The following is a 20796-nucleotide window of genomic DNA, read 5'->3' on the forward strand; positions in this document are numbered from 1 at the left end:
CTGACTGAATTTTTTTTTTTACCTCCCTCCAATGACGCCATTTTCTTGAGATCAGCTGATTATGTTGTCCCAGCGACCACCTTCTGAACACCAAAGCGGCCCAATTGGTAGACCAAGCGGGATTTTTTTTATTAAAATCTCGCTAAAACACGGCTGATTATTAACACCTCTCGTAGTTGCGGGATTAACTTGAGAGAGAGAGAGAGAGAGAGAGAGAGAGAGAGAGAGAGAGAAGGGTACACCGTCGGTCAGTAGTTAACCCTCTCATGGTTGTCTTTTCGATCTTATTGCAACTTACGCTATTCAGTTTTATTCATCTGACGTAAAATCCTGAGAATGGTAATATTGGTACCATTCATGTTCTCTTGGACTCACGGTCGGAATAGTTTTAATATTCTTTCCCAGCTAACACCAGATAATTTAATTCATCGAACAGTGAGACATGGAAGGGTGTCAAATAGAAAAAACAATTCAACTGATCTAAAAAAATGGCCAAATGTAAACTTTTTTTTCACTCCGAACAGACAATTTCTTTTTTTTTTATTTCGATGTTCTGAAATAGTTCATCCATTCAGTCTGCATTTGGCATGCTGAGGATAAGACAAAAAAAAGATGGATTCGATTTCAAGAAAAATCAGTGAAAGATCGAAGTCACAGGGAAAAGTCATTGGCCAAATTCACAGGGCAAGGACAACTCCAACAGTTTTGATCTGAATTGAACTAAACTAGGCACAAGGGTTAAGGCTCGGACAAGAACAAAAGGATTCAGTTTTGAAAACAATCAATAAAAGCTGATGGTCAAAGGGCAAGTTCAAAGTTCGATTCGCGTAACAGTGTGAACAAATAACTAAAATAATTTTGATCTTATTTGGATCACGCTTGGTGGATGATTTAAGGAACGCCAAAGGAGCTAACCTTAGGTCAATGATCAGGGTTCTATAGCAATATAAACAGTTTTTATCTCATACAGAGTAGACTTTGTCAACAAGTTCAAGATAAAAAAAGGTTAATGAGATTCGATTTTCAGAACAGTCAAAGGTTAAAGTCACAGGGAACGGTCAGAGGTCAAGATCACAGTGGTCAAGGTCACAGGGAATGGTCAAAGGTCAAAGTTACAGGAAAAGAGTTGAAGACCAAGGTCACAGAGTATGGTCAAGGGTCAAGACCACTGGACAAGATCAGCTCACTTTCTATCTGACTTGAACCAAACTTGGTGGACGGGTTAGGAGTGAGGCAAGAATGAAGGAACTGAATTTTAAGAGTAAACTGTCGAAGGTGAGGGTCACAAGGCTTAATCAAACCTTCGGTCCTTAGACCAGCTCGTGGGCATGGCAGGTGAACTGTTGAGAATATGCCTACTTGTTCTATTTGAATTTGGCACTTCTCGGGAGGTCTCGGCATTTAATTCGAAATTATCAAATTTTATTCAGCACGAAAAAAACTATTTTGCAATGCACTTCAGCAAGAGAACGTTTAGATTAATGCTTATTGACCGCATGGAAGATGTGCAGATTGGACTGGGTGGAAGGTAGGGTCCCGGAGAATTGAGTCAGGTATAATTGATCTCCTATTCAACGGAAAGGGGGAAAGAAATGTGTGGCAATCAAAGAGGTGTTAGTCTTCTTTTCTAGGAAAAATATATAGCAGGATACTTATCGACAGAGTTAGGGAGGTAGCCGAGGAATTAGTTGAAGAAGAACAAGAGAGTTTTAGGATGGGACGAGCCTGCGTAGATCAGATATTTGTTCTAAGATGTTTAGTCGAAAAGTACTTAGAGAAAGGGTAGAAGTTGTATGCTGCCTTCATGGATCTTTAGAAAGCCAAGGAACGTTGAAAGTACTGAAAGTATTCAGAGTAGATGGGAAGCTGTTGAATGTTGAGAAGAGCAAGCATGAGGACGCTTGTTTTAATGCAAGGAAGAAGGAACCAAAGGCCAGGAGCCCCCAAATTGATCCCTCCGAACAGAAACAAATACAATACAACAGAGAGCCATATTCAAGATTCGTTCATTGCGAGATGCCTGGACAAACTGCATTTGAAAGACTGTAGATTATAGGCAGTAGGAAATACGGACAGAGGCAGACAGTTCCAGAGTTGGCCTGGTACATACATGAAGGACTGGGTGTAACGGTTAACTCATGCATTAGAGAACTGGACAGAGAAGGGATGAGAGTTTCTTTTTAGATGGGTATTACGCGCCTGCTGTAGTAGTGGAGGGATGCAAACAGACAGTTCAGAGGAGCAGTGAACACTGCAGTAGCTATAGGAAAGACATAAGGACGCAACACTGCAGCAGAGAGATAGCGGTTGCAGGGAGCCAGTAAGAAGAGGAGAGTAAATGAGACGAAATGTCTTTGACTCCACCTTGTTGAGAAGAGCTGTATATGGGAAGCCACCACACACGCATGTGTTTTACTTCACTCAGGGGCGAATAAAACCCGTGTCTAAAGTCAACAACTCAACAATCGTGCAGGGGTAATGAAGGCACGGAGTCGGCTTAGCACACCTAATCTCTTGGAAGCAGATTTTACATGAGAGATAATATGTTCTTTCCAATATAAATCCCGAGTGAATGAAACCCCAAGAATGTTTAAAGATGATGCAGGATTGAGATAAATAATGTTAAAACTTGGTGGGTACTCCTGTGGAAGATTTTGTCAGGTTAATAGATGTAAGAGCTGAGTTTGTGATGCATTAAAAACAACAAGACTACTTTTAGCCCAATCAGAGCAATAAGCCAAGTCAGACATTAGGTGTGCCAGAGCCTCACCCCTTGTTAATTATATAAAGTAACTGCTGAGATGGACGCTGAGGGTATCAAATGGAAAGGTGGAGGGTGGAGTCATCAGCGTATGGGTGTATAGGGTTGGATGAACAGCTTCGAAGGTCACTGATGAATAAAAGAAATAGTTGATGATAGGACAGAGCCCTGAGGAACACCACTATTGACAGCTCTACAAGAAGAACAGTGGCCGTCTAAAACAGCAGCTACAGAACGACCAGAAAGAAAGAAAGAGATGAAGGCACAGATAGAAGGAAAGAAACCGTAAGCGGGCAGTTTGGAAATTAAAGATTTATGCCAGACTCGATCGCAACCCTTTGAGATGTCAAGTACAATGGCAAATCTTTAGCCAAAGTCCCGAAAGGAGGATGGCCAGGAGTCTGAAAGGTAGGTGAGACGATCGCCAGTGGAGCGTCCCTGACAGAACCCATACTGACGATCAGAAAGAAGGTTGTGATAGGAAAGATGCTTTGGAATTTTTTAAAGAACAGACTCTAAAACTTTTGAAACACAGGAAGTTAAAGCAATTGGGCGATAGTTAGAGGGTTGGGAATGGTCACCCTTCTTTGGGACTGGCTGAATGATAGCATACTTCCAACAAGAAGGAAAGGTAGAAGTTGACAAAGGCGAAAGAGTTTACCTTGGTAGGGAGCAAGCACAGAAGCATAGTTCTTGAGGACAACAGGAGGGGCCTGATCAGGACCATATGCCTTGTTATTATTGAGACCAGTGATGGCAGAAAATACGTAAGTTGAAGAAATTCTACCATCAGCCATGAGGAAGTCAGAGGGGAGAAGTGATGGAGGAACAACACCAGAATCATCTAAGGTGGAATCGGAGGAGAAAGTCTGAGAGAAGAGTTCAGCTTTATCATTAGATGAAATAGCTACAGAGCCATTGGAGTAGAAAAGAGGAGGAAAGGATGATGAGGTAAACTTGTTAGAAAGGCTTTTGGCAAAGGTGCCAGAAGGAGAGGGAAGAATTCTGGTTGAAGAGTTCAAATCATTTAGTACGGATGAAATTATTTTTAACACAGCCAAGAACAGACTTTGCACTATTCCGGGAAGAAATATAAAAATGATGAGATTCAGGGGTGGGTTGGCTCCGGTACCTTTTGCAGACCTTATCCTTGTTGTGGACAGCAATAGAACAAGTGTAATTAAACCAAGTATTTTTTTGCATCAGTCATAGGACAAGTGCTCGTGTGCCCTTCAGGCCCCTCACACTTGCTCCTGCGGAGGGCTCCCACGTTTATGTGCTGTTCTAGTGTAACGTTGTCACTTGGATTTTTTGCAGCTAACCAACTGATCGTGTTAACTGCAGCTTCGGGAATGGAACCCAAGTTGTCCAAACGCAAGTCCGAAGTACACACAGACACACGGCTACTGCTACAGTTTATTTTAGTTCTACCTCTGGGCAAAAAATTCTACGGAGATCCTATGCTGGGCTCTGGGAGCAGCGTTTTTTGGTCGAAATGTGATCGCTCATTAAATATAGTAAAAGTTCTTTCAATCGTGATGAGACCAACTTTGTTTTACATCAGCGATTTTTTTTGCGATTTTAGTGCCAATTTTGGTGCGATTTGAATGTGTAGTTTCGACTGCCCAAAATACACACACATACAGACAGACACACGGCTACTGCTATAATATATTAGATATGAGAAAGGAATACCGGTATATGCTTCTATGCCTGAAAGAATAACCTCGGTAATGTGCAAGGGACACTCAGATGGCTCCTGGCCATGGAAGTAATAATCATTCCAGGAAAATCAAAGAAGTACTGCCTGAGGGCCTCCCCATCAGCAGCTCCAAAGTGACTCAACCGACGCTTCTTGGGAGGGTCCACAGGCCTTACTGGGGCGATAGGACAGGTTAAGGGGATAAGGTTGTGATCAGAGGAGCGCAACGGAGAGGAAAGATTAACAGCATAAGCAGAAGGATTAGTTGTAAGGAAAAGGTCAAGTATGTTGGAACTCTCTCCAAAACTGTTAGGGATACGGGTAGGGTGCTGTACCAGCTGCTCTAGGTCATTAAGGATAGGAAAAATGTAGGCTGTTCACCAGATGGACCAGTGAAAAGAAAGGAGAGCCAATGGTGGTGGTGAACATCGAAATCTAGAATGGAGTTTTCAGAGAAAGGAGAAACGGATAGGATGTGTTCCATCTTAGAAGTAAGATAGTCCAAGAATTGTTCAACGTCAGTAGAATTAGGGGATAAGTAAACAGCACAGATAATATTTAGTCAGAGAACGGCAGGAAAGCCGAAGCCAGAGAGTAGAAAATTCGGAAGATTCAATTTCAGGAACACGAGAGCAAGATAAGCTGCTGCGGACATATACCGGAACACACCAGCCACCTTTGGCTTTGAACTGGATACAGAGAAAGTAGGAGGATACAGAGCAGGGTTTGCTACCATTCGTCTCAAGCAGCTGAGTTTCAGTTAGGAAGAGAAGGAGAGATTTCGAGGAGGAGGAGAGGTGGTGCTCAACAGAGAGAAAGAAGAAAGGCCGCAAATGTTGCAGAAATGAAGATGTGAGTCAGACAGTGGTTCTAGGCATCTCGCTGGGTCGTCACCCTCCCCCCCCCCCGGGGGACTCCGAGGCTTAGTTATGAGATGCATTTTTTTTTTTTTTTTTTTTAAGGAAGTGTTAGCGTGTAATGTGCATGTAGTATGGCGTTGACAAGTAGAGAAACTTGTATTGGAGAGCATGCTGGCCTACTCTCTGTGTTACTGAAACACTGAAAAAGTTCAGCAAAGGGATCAGGATGGTCAGGAGCTAGTCAGGAAGGCAGATGAAACGGGAGCTCCAGCACTCCCTGTCGTCAGCTTTCCATCCGCCTTGGGAGTACCACCCTGCCTGACTGGTGCTACATTCTACTACTGCTTCGGTTGCAGTGCGTGTGGATTGCGAACTAAATGAGTTTCTGATCTATGTTGGATTGAAACGGGTGTGTCATGTCTCAGTGGCTGTTATATATGGATGGAGTTATAAAAGATATACACGGTAGGGCAGTGAATGCTGGAGTGTCCCTAATGAGAGAGGGTAGTGTTTGGAAGCTTCCTATATTGTGGTTTGCTGATAATGTTGTTTTGTTAAATGAAGATGAATGTGAGCAACAAGTCTGAGTGAATGAATCTGGGAAAGCATTTAAGAAACGGAATCTAAATATGAATAAATATTTGAGTAAAATCATAGTCTTTGAGAAAAATGATGTCACAGAATGCACAGTGAGACTAGATGGTGAGAAAGTGGAAAGTGTGAGTGCATTCTGGTGCTTAAGCAGAGCGATGAGTAATGATGGAAAATTAGAGGATGAAGTGCTTGAAAAGGCACAACAGGGTAGAAAGGTTGTTGATTCACCGAAAGCAGTGATAAAGGATAGGGAAGTGAGCATGGTTTAAAAAAAAAAAAATTACTGCATGACAGTACTGTGATCCCCAGTCTAACATACGGAAGTAAAGCCTGGATCATACTGGAAGGACAAGAGACAAGAGTGAGGGCAGTGGAGCGAGTTATCAGACAGAAGCATGTGGAGTTACATGGAGAGACAACCAGACAAATGAGGAAGAAGAGGAAAGTTGTAGTACTGACGTGGTTGTGACTAAGATTGTTAAGAAAAAATACTCTAAGAAGGTTCGGCCATTTGGAAAGGATGGAGAGTGAGAGGCTGCCTAGGAAAGGTTATGTGAGTGACGTGGAGAGAGAAAGTAAGAGGGGAAGACCAAGGATGAAATGGACTAGTTATAGTAATTCAGTGCCAGTTTCTACAGTAGCCTACATCTAAAAACAAGCCATCTCAGATTCAATTATCCACTTCAGCCCGAGGACGTAGTTTTTTCTTCATTTTAGAAGCTGTCGGACGATCCTGTATCTGCAGTCTGTACATATGAGGACTGGACCTTATCCTCGGTAGAGAATGAAAATCAGAATTAACCCTTTTCCATGCTGGTGAAGTACAGATGGGGAAGAGGTGCCTATAGGAGAGACGCATGTGAGCGTCGACGTGTTGTCACTGCTCTGATTGTGTGTTGCTGTCTGTGTATGCCCTCAGTAGAACCAACTGGGTGCAAACATATGCATTCACATGAAGGGGCATACTACGAGCACCCACTTTAAATGTCCGTAACGGCTGGCATGCATTCAAACCCAGGTCTAGAAGCACAAACATCACGAAACGAGTATGTTACCAGTCGAGTCACCGCAACTCCATCAGATGATTAATGGAGACTAAAGTAAATCCTTCTGTTCGAAAAGCCTCCCCTAAGCATAATATAAACGTCCGGAAATGGAAAGAATAAAAGTCATCCGACTGAAGGGTTTCAGTTACTTAAGTTCACTCAGGATACTTCGGATCCATTCATACCCATTCTGCACAATCCATTTATCTTTTTTAATCACTTCAGCCATGTGCAATCCCAGTCAGAGCAACTGAGGCTCCTTTGTCAGTTCAGGTCTTGTGAGGTAAATTTTGGCCTATTAAGGTTAGTTCAGGTCCATTATGAATGAAATCAGGCAGTGCTGCACCGTATACCCGGATCCGTCGTATCCGGCACCTATCTGTTATCTTTCCTATCTGGTTCATTTTTGCTCTTCAGCAAATATCCGGCAGGATGCAGGATATTTACAAATTTGATCAGTGTTAAAAAAAAAATGAAGCTGTAGGCCGGGCATGGACCAATTTTACTACGCTAGTTCTGCAAATTAATTTTATTAACTGATTTGAATAGCTGAAGTACTGCAAAATAGGTTGACTATTTTTAATAAAAAATGATAATTCCCACCGTTTTTCGATTAAGATGAAAATACAGTAACCAATGCAACCAGGGTATATCAACCGTTAACGCAGGCTTACCCTTACAGTACATGTACGTCACTGACTCAGGACTTAGCTGACTAACCTGATGGATAATGTATATTTCACATATCTCATGCCCAGTTGATAACACACACAGACAAATTTCAGATGAAAATAAGTATACATTCATATTCTCCAACAGGTATATTCTTCAACAGGCATAAATATATTAACAATACATATAAATGATAACGCGCCTGATTTTATTACGTATATACGGTATCGGCAATAAATCACTGAACGACTATCGGCACCATACTACTGTGTATTCTAGCTGCTGCCGTAAGTCTCGATACCCACACCACCACCTCAACTGAACCAGGATAACCACAAATTTAGGAATAACTGATTATTTATTCTAATACACAACTTTCATCACACTGATATCAGAATCTAGACAATTAAGGCAACCCGTGTATACCGTAAGCTTTTGAACATCTTACAAAAAGTGTTAATAACCATATGGTAAATGTAAATGTGTTTTAATATGCTGCTGACGGATACCAGATATTTTAAGTATTCGGTATCTTAGGTAACTACAAGCACCAAATTTAATCTTACCTTAAGTAAAAGTTGGTCTTGTGTACCATTTTCTCAGCATAATGAGTATATTAACTAAATCACTTTCCAGATATCCAGCTTGAATGATCACCAGGTTTATATCTGATATTTGACTTTTGAAGTTTACCGGAGATCCAGTATCCGGTTATTCAAAATGGCTATATAATTGCTATCCAGCTTTTGAACTTTGACAGATTTGCCGGTACCCGTTACTCGCATGTCTGGCAAACTCGCTGTCCGGTGTATCCCAATAATCAGGTGAGGAGGCAGCTTAAAAATGTGTTATGATATTCTCGACACATCAGACCAGGCTGACTATATCCAATCAACTTCAGGTTCTCTCAGATCCGTTCATGTAACTGAAGGTTCACGATATCCATTCAGAGCAATTTATACTGCATCAAGTCAGGCTTACTGTAAAACTATGTGCAGAATTAATTACTATCCTGGGAAAGGTTTCCGTATAATAATGATAATAATAATAATAATAATATTATTATTATTATTATTATTATTTTATTATTATTATTGTTATTAAAGATAAATTATTATTATTATTATAATTATTATTATTATTAAAGATAATAAAATATTATTATTATTATTATTATTATTATTATTATTATTATTACTATAATTATTATTATTACTACTACTATGATTGTTATTATTATTATTATTATTATTATTATTATTATTATTATTATTATTATTATTATTATTATTATTATTATTATTATTATTACCACTACTACTACTACTACAAACTACTACTACTTCAAATATTATTATTACCATTATTATTATTGTTGTTATATGGAGGAAAGGTTCGACTAGGGTCGACAGAGTGCAGTTGTTCAGATGAGCTGGGATGGAAATGGGTCAAAGGACAGGATAGGCGGATTACAACCTGTGAAGCCGGTCATTTTACATGAAGCAGTGTTGGCGGCGGGAAGCTGTGTCATAAGAGGGTGCAGATATATGGGCATAGTGGGGAGAAAGAAAGCTGGATGGGCCAGTATGGTGAAGGATATTGTGACAGGGTGGGTGTAGTACTATCTGTGACGCTGGAAATAATAAACTGGACGGTATTGGAGTAGTGGAGCATAAAAATTAACATTTCCTCTAAGAACTACAACAGCAACAAAAATAAGAAGACAGGTTGCACACGGGACTCTCTTGTGCAGGACGCCCCATATACTGTGTCTTCTTTGTCCCTTAACGGGGAACTTCTCGTGTGTTGTAGGGAAATCGCAGTCGGACTTACGGATGTCTACCCTGCAAATTTCCCCTTCCTCTAAACCTCTTATTATACCATAGCGATTGTCTTTTTTTTCCCGCTAATTACATGGTTCATCATTAATGTCACGATCAGTCGTTTCGTTTCGTTTTGTTTTTAAAGGCTCCAACATGCTTACATGCGTCGGCTTTGGTCACCTTATGGCAGATCATGCTGCTCGATGTATGGCAGGCTTCCCATTCAAAAATGGCTGCACCCCTGTCACATGCAGACTGAACCGTTCCCTTAACACACGAATTATGCCGATCTTTCTGTATATTGCCCAGTGAGGTAATGGCAGACTGTAAAAAAAAAAAGCGTGATTTAAACTAGGCGTATTTGGGGAATGTTGGAAACGACGAGGTAATGGCCGGATGAATGAAGTGTGAGTCACGCCTTCCACTCCTTTGCATGACCTCATGGTGGTACTCCTTTGTGAATCTCTCTCTCTCTCTCTCCGTACAGTTTTCTTACGTGCATTTGTCTTCGTTGTCCTGCACTTCCTTCGGTTCTCCCAGATTTCTGTTCCCACTAAATTCTCAACTTTTCCCCCGTGTTTTCCTCTCGCCTCGTACCCTCCCTCTTGACCTCCCCGCCGTCTTTCTCATTTTTCTTGCTCCATCCTCTCTCTCTCTCTCTCTCTCTCTCTCTCTCTCTCTCTCTCTCTCTCTCTCTCTCTCTCTCTCTCTCTCTCTCTCTCTCTCTCTCTCTCTCTCTCCATTTATCTATCTTTCTCCCTACATATCTGTCTGTTTTTCTCTGTCTATATATTAAGAGATTAATGGTAAAGCATGGTTTTAAGTTGGAATTCTGACTGTTCATAATATTTTAAATTAGAAGAAGAAATAAGATTACCGTATAAGGTGCTCGGTAGGCCCGCACCTTCTTAAGTAAAAGATTAGCTTAATTTTATGAATATTTATTTTTAAGGTCAGAGCAGTTTTCTTCAACGTGTGTTGTGTAGATGATATTTCAGATAATGATATACACGCCATAAAATAAAGGACTGTTTATACTCAAACTCATGAGCCAACTAAGTGCTAGGAATTTAACCTTAATGTAATGAATGCTACCGTCCGAATACGTTTAACTTATGTATTTATAGGGTAAATGTGTAAAAATTTATTTGCATAGCTCCTTATTATTATAAAATTTATTGTCTAGCTATCTATCTATCTGTTTGTCTATTGTATTCTTGCAATTCGGTGACTTTGGTACATGTGTTGCTACTGATGTTAAAGCCGAATCACGTCGTCGGGACCTTCGGGTCTGTGTTGTCTGTGTGTGTATATATATATATATATATATATATATATATATATATATATATATATATATATATATATATACATATATATATATATATATTATCTCTCTCTCTCGTTCGCTCCCCCATTCAGTAGTCTTCTCCTCCGGCATATCATTTTCTCGGCCCCCTCTTTGTCTTCCTCTCCTCTTACCTCATCTTACCCCCTTCACCACTATCACATTCCTACCTTCGTCTTCTCCTCCCCGATCATATTTCCTGCCCTTTCGTCCCTCTCCCTCCCTCCCAACCTCCTCACTCACATTCTCTCTCCTCTTCACAATCTCTCACTCTTCCTTCCTTCTCTCTTCTCTTCCCCTTCCCGTTCTCTCTCTCTCTCTCTCTCGGTCCTTTTTCAGGCCTTGCGTCAGGTTTATATAATATTTTTCTTCCCTCCCTCCCTCCCTCCCTCACACGCACGTTTTTCCTTTAATTTTGCCTCTGCGTTCCTCCTCACTCTCACCTTCGATCCCGTGCTCCTAAATTCCTCCCACACCCTCATTTCCCCCAAACATTTTTCTTTCTCTCATCACCCCATCCACCTACACACACACATTCTTCGCTCCCTCTTAATACCTCCATTCCACTTCATCTCTCTCTCTCTCTCTCTCTCTCTCTCTCTCTCTCTCTCCTTGACATTTCCCTACCTGTCTCTCTTGCTCTCTACTTTTTTAAACTTAAACTTTCCCTCCCATCTCCGCATCACTAGTTCTGTCTTCATTATATCTTCCATATGTCTATTTCCAATCTTTCATTTTCTCCTCTCACTCAATCCCCATTATCACCTCTCCCTCCACGATCCCCTTCTACACTTTTTTTTCCCCCTTCTTTCCCTCCTTCCTACCCTCATCATACCTTCTCTCCGTTATATCAACTCTACGTCCCCCTCTCTCTCCACCCACTCTCCTTTCCTTCGTCTTCCCTCACTTCTCCATCTTTCCCTTCACATCCTCCTCCACCTCCCTCCATTTCTCGTTCAACTCTCCTCCTTCCCTCCCTTATTCCTCCTCTCTCTATACATAATCCTCCACCACTCTTTCTCTTATCCTCTCTCCCACACTACTCTCCCACACTCCTCTTCATGTCCCTTCATGATTCCCTCCTCCCTTCCAATTCCTTCTCGCCTCCCCATCCCTCCCGGTTCCCTTTCTTTCCCTTCCCTTCCTCCCAGGTTCCTCTTTTTCCCTGTCCAGTCCCCCCTCTTTCCTCCTCCCCTTCTCTCCCTGATCCTTCTCATTCCTTCCCGCTCACTATCCTCCCCTGCCTCCCGATTCTCTCTCTTTCCTCTCCGTTCTTCGCCAGTCTCCCTCTTTCCCTCCCCCTCTCTCCTAAATCCCTCTCTTCCCCCTCCCTCCCTTCCTCCCAGTTCTCTCTCTCTGTCTCTTTCCTCCTCCTCCTCCTCCTCTCCCAGTCCCCCTACCCAAACTCTGACTGGAAACTCCACTGCCCGGCCGAGGAGCAGCTTCAGTGTGGGTCACGCGCCCGCCCGGAGAAGGTGTGGTGATGCTTGTTGCTCCTAGAGGCCTGTTTACTCGTGCCCACCTCGCTTCCTTTATTGACATTCCGCTCCTGACTTATGGGGAGCTTGTCTGGAACGAGGGGTGTGGATTTTGGAGGGGCACTTGTCTTTAAATGAAGTATAGTGCGCCGTGCTTGTGGCATTCTTTGCAGTGCTTGCTTGATAAGAAAAGTTGGAAGTTGTGCGTTTGGGAAAATCCTGTTATTTGTGAACAACGGATAATTAAAGTGTTTATGTTTGTGATAAGATGTTTAATGGCCATTGTGGTGAAGTGAGTGTCTATTGCATATTTTCATAGTAAGAATGATTACAAGAATGTGATCTTTAATTTATTATAACCGAATTCCCCTTGGGAGGGAAAAAAGTGTAAAAAATATAGTCACTAATGAGGCGCTGGTAATTACAAGTACGAAGTCTAGATTATGACACCTGCTTTGGAGGATAACGATAATTAAAGTGGTGATAATTAGATAATTAAGTTAATGAGTATAATTATCATGCCTGAAGGCTAGCAATTCCGGCGTAAATATTACAGATAAAGGGGCGTTAAATTCCAACGATCTAGTGTAATTAGAACGGAAAGTAATTTCAAAGTCTTTACTGCCACTGACATAAATAAGTCGTACACGCCATCAGCTATACATTCCAACCTGCAGTTTGTTCTGATAATAATGATCCTAGTAAAAAAATAAAAAATAAAACATAATTTCCATAACTATGAGATATTTGGTAGAAACAACTGCGCCGCCCGAGATTCGATATTCATAAATTTTTTAAATATCGTAACCAATACAGTTTTAACCCCTTTAGTAAGATGTCATTTCTATAAAAATATTCATACCCGGTACTACAAATTGACGTTTTTATTATGATCAGGAGGGACCTACCAAGAGATGGCGTTAGATATAGCTCATTACCCCAATCTCTACGAAAAATCTTCCTAAAACTGACTAAAATCGTTTGGAGATGACCAGACTACGCTACAAAATACGTCATCATACGGAAGTGGTTAATCACCTACATTAATCTAAAGTTTGTTTTCGATTACTGATATTCCTAATGAAATCTAATTCTACATCATTTCTGCTACATTTAGTGCATAAGTAAAGGAAAAAGACATAGATGGTTACGGTGTCTCTATTACCTAAATAAAATGGACTGTCGTAAGCTGGAATGCATAATGAAGTTCCTTGTTCTTGATCAAATCTTAAATCGTGATACAGTTTTAACATTCCTGGTGCCCTGGGATTCACCTGAGCACAGTTGAATCGGCCGAAGCTGCCTAACACATAATGTAAAGAAGGTAATTCGCAGCCAAAGGGTTAACTAGTACTGTCACCTGCATACATGATTTCCAAGGGAGTCTCGGGTAACGGCGTGTTCTGCCACTTCCTGTGTTCAGCTTTATTTCTTTTTGTCCACTAAGCCTTAAAAGCCTTAAGCTTTTCTTTGTATTTTATTTTTCTTTATTAGCGTGCAGTGGAAGTGACTGGCCCTCCCCCTTCCTTGTCTCCTCCTCCCGTCCCCTGGATCAAAGGTTGAGTGGTATTCATAAACTTAAGCTTAACACTTTCAATGCGGTGAACTCTTTTTCATTTTTTTTTTTTTCCTTTTTTCCTTTTGTTACTCATGCCGTCACCAGACGAGGTTATCCTGTTTTGGTGAGAGTTTTCGATATGGAGGGTTTAGATGCAGCCTTCATTGCACCTAACTGCTAGAGAAGTCTAATGTTGAATAACATCGTTTAACAGTAACAAGAACAACAACAAAAAGTCATCGGATTTAGAAATTTAAGCACGGTATATGATCATTTGTTAATACTTTTCTTAACGCATTCTAGTACCAGACGCTTCCCAACCAACTTGAGCGAATAATACCGTAAACATACGGCAAAACAAAACTGTTCATGATCATTTTGAACTACAATAGAGGCACTTTTAATTGTGAAAGATGGTTCACTCCGTGAATCCGGTGACATCTTTTATTTAGTTGGTTCTTCTTAACTCCAGACGATTTTATCAAGCTTTGGAAATAATCTTCGAGAAGAAAGGGTTAGATACGCTCTTCATTAACCCCTTCACTTAGAGGAAGATCTCCAAGATGCATGTAACACCTAGTGTACGTTGGCTTGAACAAAAACTGACAAGACATTCTCGCGCTGAAGGGGTTAAGATGCTTTCTGGATACTTGCCCAGTTGAGAAGTAGTGGAGGCGGGGGAGGAGTGTTAATGATTCAGCCGAGCCTCGCACACCATCAGGCACGAGTATTGGCCAACTGAATTAGTTATGGTTTGCTGCAAAAACACGGAACACTTTCGCTTTGAATGTCATTATGCTTATTAATCATTTATTACTGATAATGTAACTAGTCATACTGTTGCTTTTTAATGTTATCATCACATGACATTCACAGAATTTCTGCGCTCATTTTCACTGATAAAAGATATGGATGTCTTGTGGTGTGTCACAGTTATGTGAAATCTATCTATCTATCTATTGCCAGACGCCTCAATCCCGTTTGGGGTGGCCACAAACAAATCGCCTCCAAGTCGCCCTGTCCCCCGCCATTTCACTACCCTGCTCCCAACTCACACCCCCCTCTCTCATATACCTCTCCACCCCATCCCTCCATCTCATCCTCGGTCTCCCCCTCCCTCTTCCACCCTCCACCTCACTCACATACACTCTCTTCGTCAGTCTTTCACCCTCCATCCTCTCCACATGGCCAAACCACCTCAGTGTGTTCCTCACAACGCTTCCTATCACATCCACATCAACACCACAACGCTCCTTTATATCCTCATTCGTCAGCCTGTCTCTCCACGTGACTCCACAAGCTCCTCTTAAATAACTCATTTCCACTGCTCTCACTCTTGACTTGTGTCCTTCCAACAACGTCCAAGCTTCACTTCCGTACGTTAGAGTTGGTATCACAATACTGTCATGTAGTAACTTTTTTACTTCCATGCTCACTTCCTGTTTCTTATCACTGCTTTCAAGGAACCAGCAACCTTTCTTCCCTGCTGTACCCTTTCAAGCACTTCACCTCAAACCTCCATCCTTACTCATCACACTACCCAAATACTTAAACGTACTCACATTTTCCAATTCCTCACCATCCAACCTCGCTATGCATTCACTGACTTCACCTCTCTCAAAGACCATCACTTTACTCTTCCCTACATTCACCTTTAGGTTCCGTTTCTTACACACTCTCTCAAACTCATCCACCAAGCCTTGCAGCTCCCCTTCATCTTCACTCAACAACACAGTATCATCTGCAAACAACAGTACAGGGAGTTTCCAAACACTATCCTCTCTCACCAGGGCCACTCCAACATCCACTACCCTACCTTGTACCTCTTTTATTACCCCATCCATGTACAGATTGAACAACCATGGAGACATGACACATCCCTGTTTCAAACCAACTTTCAAAGAGAAAAATTCACTTAGTTCACCATCCACACGCACTGCAGCCTTAGCACCATCATACATACTCTTCACAGCATTCAACAACTTCCCATCTACTCCATATATTCTTAACACTTTCCACAATCCTTGTCTATCCACCCTGTCATATGCTTTCTCCAAATCCATGAAAGCCGCATACAACTTCTTTCCCTTCTCTAGAAACTTTTCCACTAAAGATCTAAGAATGAATATCTGATCTACACAACCTCTTCCCTTCCTAAAGCCTCCCTGTTCTTCTCCAACTAATTTCTCTGTTCTTTCTCTAACTCTGTCTATAAGTATCCTACCATACACTTTTCCTATTATACTAAGAAGACAAATGCCCCTATGATTACCACACACTTCTTTTTCCCCTTTTCCTTTGTACAAGGGAATAATTATACCTGACTTCCAATCCTCCGGGACTCTACCTTCCTCCCAGGCCAATCTGCACATCTTCCACATCCATTCTACTACTATCTCTCCCATGCTTCAGCATCTCACCACACACTCCATCAATTCCTGGGGCTTTCCCCGATTTAACTTTCTTCATTGCTTCCACAACCTCTATCCTACTGATTTCTACCTGTCTTCTCACCTCCTCCTTCTCCCAGCCATTCCCCAGCCACTTATACTCGCATTACTTCCATCCTCTACGTTCAACAATTCCTTAAAGTGTTCTCTCCATCTGCTCACTTTTTCTCCCTTCTCCACTAGTAATCTACCATGTTTATCTTTCACTCCCCTGCTAACTTCACTTCCACCCTGTCTTACTCTTTTCACTTCTCTCCAGAACATTTTCTTACAGTCCCTCCACTTTACACTCAAATTCCTTCCAAATTCCTCATCCACTCTCTTCTTACCCTCTCTTACTAATCTTTTCACCTCTCTCTTCCTTTCCACATATAACTCTCTCTTCTGCCTCTCAACTTCTTCCACGCCCCTATTTCTCATCCATTCATTGTATGCTTTCTTCTTTGTGCCACAGCCTGTTTCACCTCTTCAGTCCACCACGCTGTTCCTTGCACCCCTCCGTCTTCTCTTCCTTCCACACACCACATCACATGCTGCACATATTTCTTCTGTAAATATCTTACACACACCTTCCACGTCTCCCATCTGCTCCAATTCATATTTGCCCAATCGTTCCTCCACTTCTCTCTTATACTCTGCCTTTTTCTCATCCTCTTGTAACCTTTCCACTCTCCTTGCAACTACTCCTTCCTCTTGTCTTTCCCTTCTTCTATTCCTCCATCTTACTTGCATCCTAATTCTGGCCACCACCAAGTAGTGGTCAGAAAGGCCACTCCCCCAACCTCTATAAACTCTTGCATCCAATATACATCTTCGCATCCTTTCATCCACACACATAATCAATCATTGCCTTCCTTTCATTCAGTTCACCACCCACCCTTCTCATCACTCGCCATGTATACCTGTGGATCATTTTATGCCTGAAGAGGGTATTGGCTATTACCAACCCCCTCCCAGCACAGATGTCCACTAACGCACTCCCATTCTCATCTATCTCAGCAGGCACACCCCACTCACCAACTATTCCATCCACCTTCACATTACCAACTTTACCATTCATATCACCGATCAAAAACACTTTCTCATTCCTTCCAAACTTTTCCATGCACACTTCCACATTTGTCCAGAACTCTTCTCTCACTCTTCTAGCACGATCTTGCGTTGGCGCATACACACACAATCGCCCACATTTGTATTCCAACTTTCAACTTTACCCACACAATCCTTGACCCAACTGATCCATACTGTCTTATGCTCTTCTTCCATCTTTTACTCACAACTATACACACTCCTTCCTTTGCCCTCTCATTCTCATCTACTCCTGCACATATACCCCATCCATACTCCCATTCTCTCACACTTTCTCCTCTCCATTTGGTTTCAATTATTCCACATACATCCACTTTCGCATCCTCAAGCACCTGGACAATCTCTCTCTCTTTCACCTCATCATTCGCTCCTCTTACATTCCATGTACACATTACCAAGTCCTTTGTCCGGTCCTGGGTCGTCAACGTTTGGTCAGTCCTTGTCCGAGGCTTCTTGTTTGTTTTTTTAGTTAGTTGTTTTCCGGGGAGGGGCACTAACCCTCCGCCAACCCTTTTAGTCGCCTTTTACGACAAGCAGGGATACTGGGGGAGTATTCTTGAAAACCCCCCTATTCATGCCCTTATTAAATAATAAGAGTACTTAAATCTCCGGTCAGAGAGATTCTTGTAACTAAATCATCTTTTATTATGAACTCGGTTTGTTTCGACTAGCAACATGTTTCTCTTCAAGTGAAAAATGTAAGTAATTAAATCTATCCCAGCAATAATTCTCATTTTCCTTTGAATCATCCTGTGATAAATTAAGCTCTTGTGATAAGTTTAATGGATCTGTGTCAGCATTAAACCACAGCGTTAATAGATAGTGATCCACTGGAAAATAATGATCTGATAAGCACGTAGTGTAGCAGGAGTGAGCGAAGTGAATAATATGATCAGTGTACCGTGGCTCTGAAGCTAGCAATAATGGCAGTGTAATCCACCTTGGGAATCTACCTCCTTCATCTCTTCACATCTTCACCATGACGACTCGGGTGGCTGTTGGATCAAGTAAGTGACAAGTTTTAATAACACTTGTTTTTATTCAAAGGCTTATGATTGAACGTAGGTGTTATTCCATTTTTTTTTTTCCAATTCGGAGGTATAGATGATGAGTGACTGGTAGTGTAGCTCTGTTTTGTATCTCGAAAGCACGAATGAAAAGAATGTGGGAGTGGCCCTGCATTTTAATTTCGAAAGCCTGAATATTCATTGAATGGAGGTGTCTATCACATTCACTGAGCACTATGATAATTTGAAAGATCTGCTTTTGTGTTTTTTCTTTCCCTTTTCCTTTGTCTGGAACTCACTCAATTAATAACTGTAAGGAAAATGTTAGGATGGTGATGGTGATGATGATAGTTGGGTAAGTATAGACACCGTTATTGCACTGGGAATCAAGTAAGTGGTAAAATTATATTGTGGTCATGTCAGTATTGGAAATTTAATTCACTTTTATAATAATGTTATTACTGGACCGTAATGAGTTTTGTGGGTATGGGTGATTTTCGCTGGGCTTTCTTAATGATGGTTCTCATGCATCTGTGCTGTCTGTTTTCCAGCTTCTGGCTCCTTTCCGCCCACGCTGTTATGATGGAAACAGAATGATGCTAATGATAATGAGGCTGATGATTACGGAGAAACAAAGTGGGAGATATTATTATTCTGATTACTACTGTGTTTTCTCTCTTTATTTCACTGTTATATTCCGAACGGCTACGTGGTTAAGCATCATTAGGATATGCCATCCGGTGTTAAATATTTTCCCAGCGTATTTCAACAATAGATTTTCTCTGGTATTACTTTCCATTCTAGTACAGAGTCGCTTTGGCGCTGACTGAAGTGATAAATTAGGTGTCATCACATCTTTAATCACAATATATATAACATACGCGTTTTTTTCTCGGTGTACAAGGATATGTACCGGTATATATTTTCCAGTTTGCGACACACGCACCATTTTTCATTTTTGCCTATTATGCAAGCTATATAGTGAATTTTGCTTCGTGTCTTTTATAACAATTTCTTTTGCTGTTCCTTTACTTCTTAACATCTTTAGATCCCGTGCCTTTCCTCTTTCTTTCTTCATTTCAATATTCTTTCCTCTCCTTCCAGTAATTCACCCTCCTTCCCTTTGTTCGTGTCAACTTTTCTACACTGGCATATTTTTCAGACTTATTCCTCCCTTCCCCTCTTTTCTCCCAACCTCATCTTATCCCTCCTCCCCTTCATATTATTCTCATTGTCCATAAACCAAGGCGACCCAGCGGAACTCGTCAAACATCTTTACATCTCCCTTGAAGGCTCCCCATTGTCGTACTTTACACGCAGGCATACCAACCGGAAGGTGTGTGTGTGTGTGTGTGTGTGTGTGTGTGTGTGTGTGTGTGTGTGTGTGTGTGTGTGTGTGTGTGTGTGTGTGTGTGTGTGTGTGTGTGTGTGTGTGTGTGTGTGTGTGTGTGTGTGTGTGTGTGTGTGTGTGTGTGTGTGTGTGTGTGTGTGTGTGTGTGTGTGTGTGTGTGATAAATAAACAACCAATGGCTTATTCATACATACAAGCAGCCAGAGGCTGAAAATATAAACAGAAATGCAATTTATACAATTTAAAATGGAAAATTAATGTACTGAGAAGTAAAAGTATGTGTGAAACGAACTAATTAAAAGTGAAATAGGTAGGACGTAATCAGCTGGTAAATAATTACAAAGATATAAAAGCTAGGTATCAAGAAAGTTAAATATTGTTGGGATGGTGCTGTGTTTATGACTGTCCTTTCTGTCTCTGATGGGTGCCAGTAGGTTGTAGTGACGGGCAGCTCGGTGGGGACGGGGAGCCTCAGAGGGAAGCAGGTGTGGGTCACTGGCTAATTTTTTTCCCGAACTGTTTGAGTTGGTGAGCATGGAGGTCTGCGATAGACAAAAGGTTCGGCTGAGTGAGAGCTTCATTGTAGTCGGTGAAGTTCGACCTGAAGATGATTCTCTTCTGAACTTTTTCGAATGTCCTTCGTTGTGTAATGTTAAGAGATGAGGACCAGACTGGAGGGACGTAGCTCAGCCTGGGAAGAACGAACTAAGTGTACAGACGTGTAAGGTCCTGTGCGGGGACACCTAATTTCCTGAGTGTGCGCATCATGTGTAGTCTGTAGGAAGCAGCAGCGACGGTTGAATGTGTGTGTGTGTGTGTGTGTGTGTGTGTGTGTGTGTGTGTGTGTGTGTGTGTGTGTGTGTGTGTGTGTGTGTGTGTGTGTGTGTGTGTGTGTGTGTGTGTTTCTGCCATCTGGTCACAAGTACGCTCTTCTTTTTTCCGTCATTATGTTGCAAGGACACTTCTATCTTCTTAAAGCTTTCACGTAGCCTAACTGGACTGGTTCTCGCTTTTTATTGTTAACTCTCCGCAAGGCTTATTTCTCTGTTTGTTTCTG

General features: G+C 41.6%; 1 protein-coding gene across 1 annotated transcript in view; it reads left to right on the forward strand.

Moving 5' to 3' along the window:
* Positions 1–18285: 18285 nt before the first annotated feature.
* Positions 18286–20796, forward strand: part of LOC145405765 (uncharacterized) — a 2040591-nt gene continuing 2038080 nt past the window's right edge. The window contains exon 1 of the mRNA XM_080276996.1: positions 18286–18388. Coding sequence (XP_080133122.1) covers positions 18361–18388 — 28 coding nt within the window. The 5' untranslated portion in view covers positions 18286–18360. The remainder of the gene's footprint in view (positions 18389–20796) is intronic.

This window comes from Coenobita brevimanus, chromosome 68 (assembly GCF_032717465.1).
Source record: "Coenobita brevimanus isolate Jiangsu-jjx chromosome 68, ASM3271746v2, whole genome shotgun sequence".
Taxonomy (NCBI): domain Eukaryota; kingdom Metazoa; phylum Arthropoda; class Malacostraca; order Decapoda; family Coenobitidae; genus Coenobita; species Coenobita brevimanus.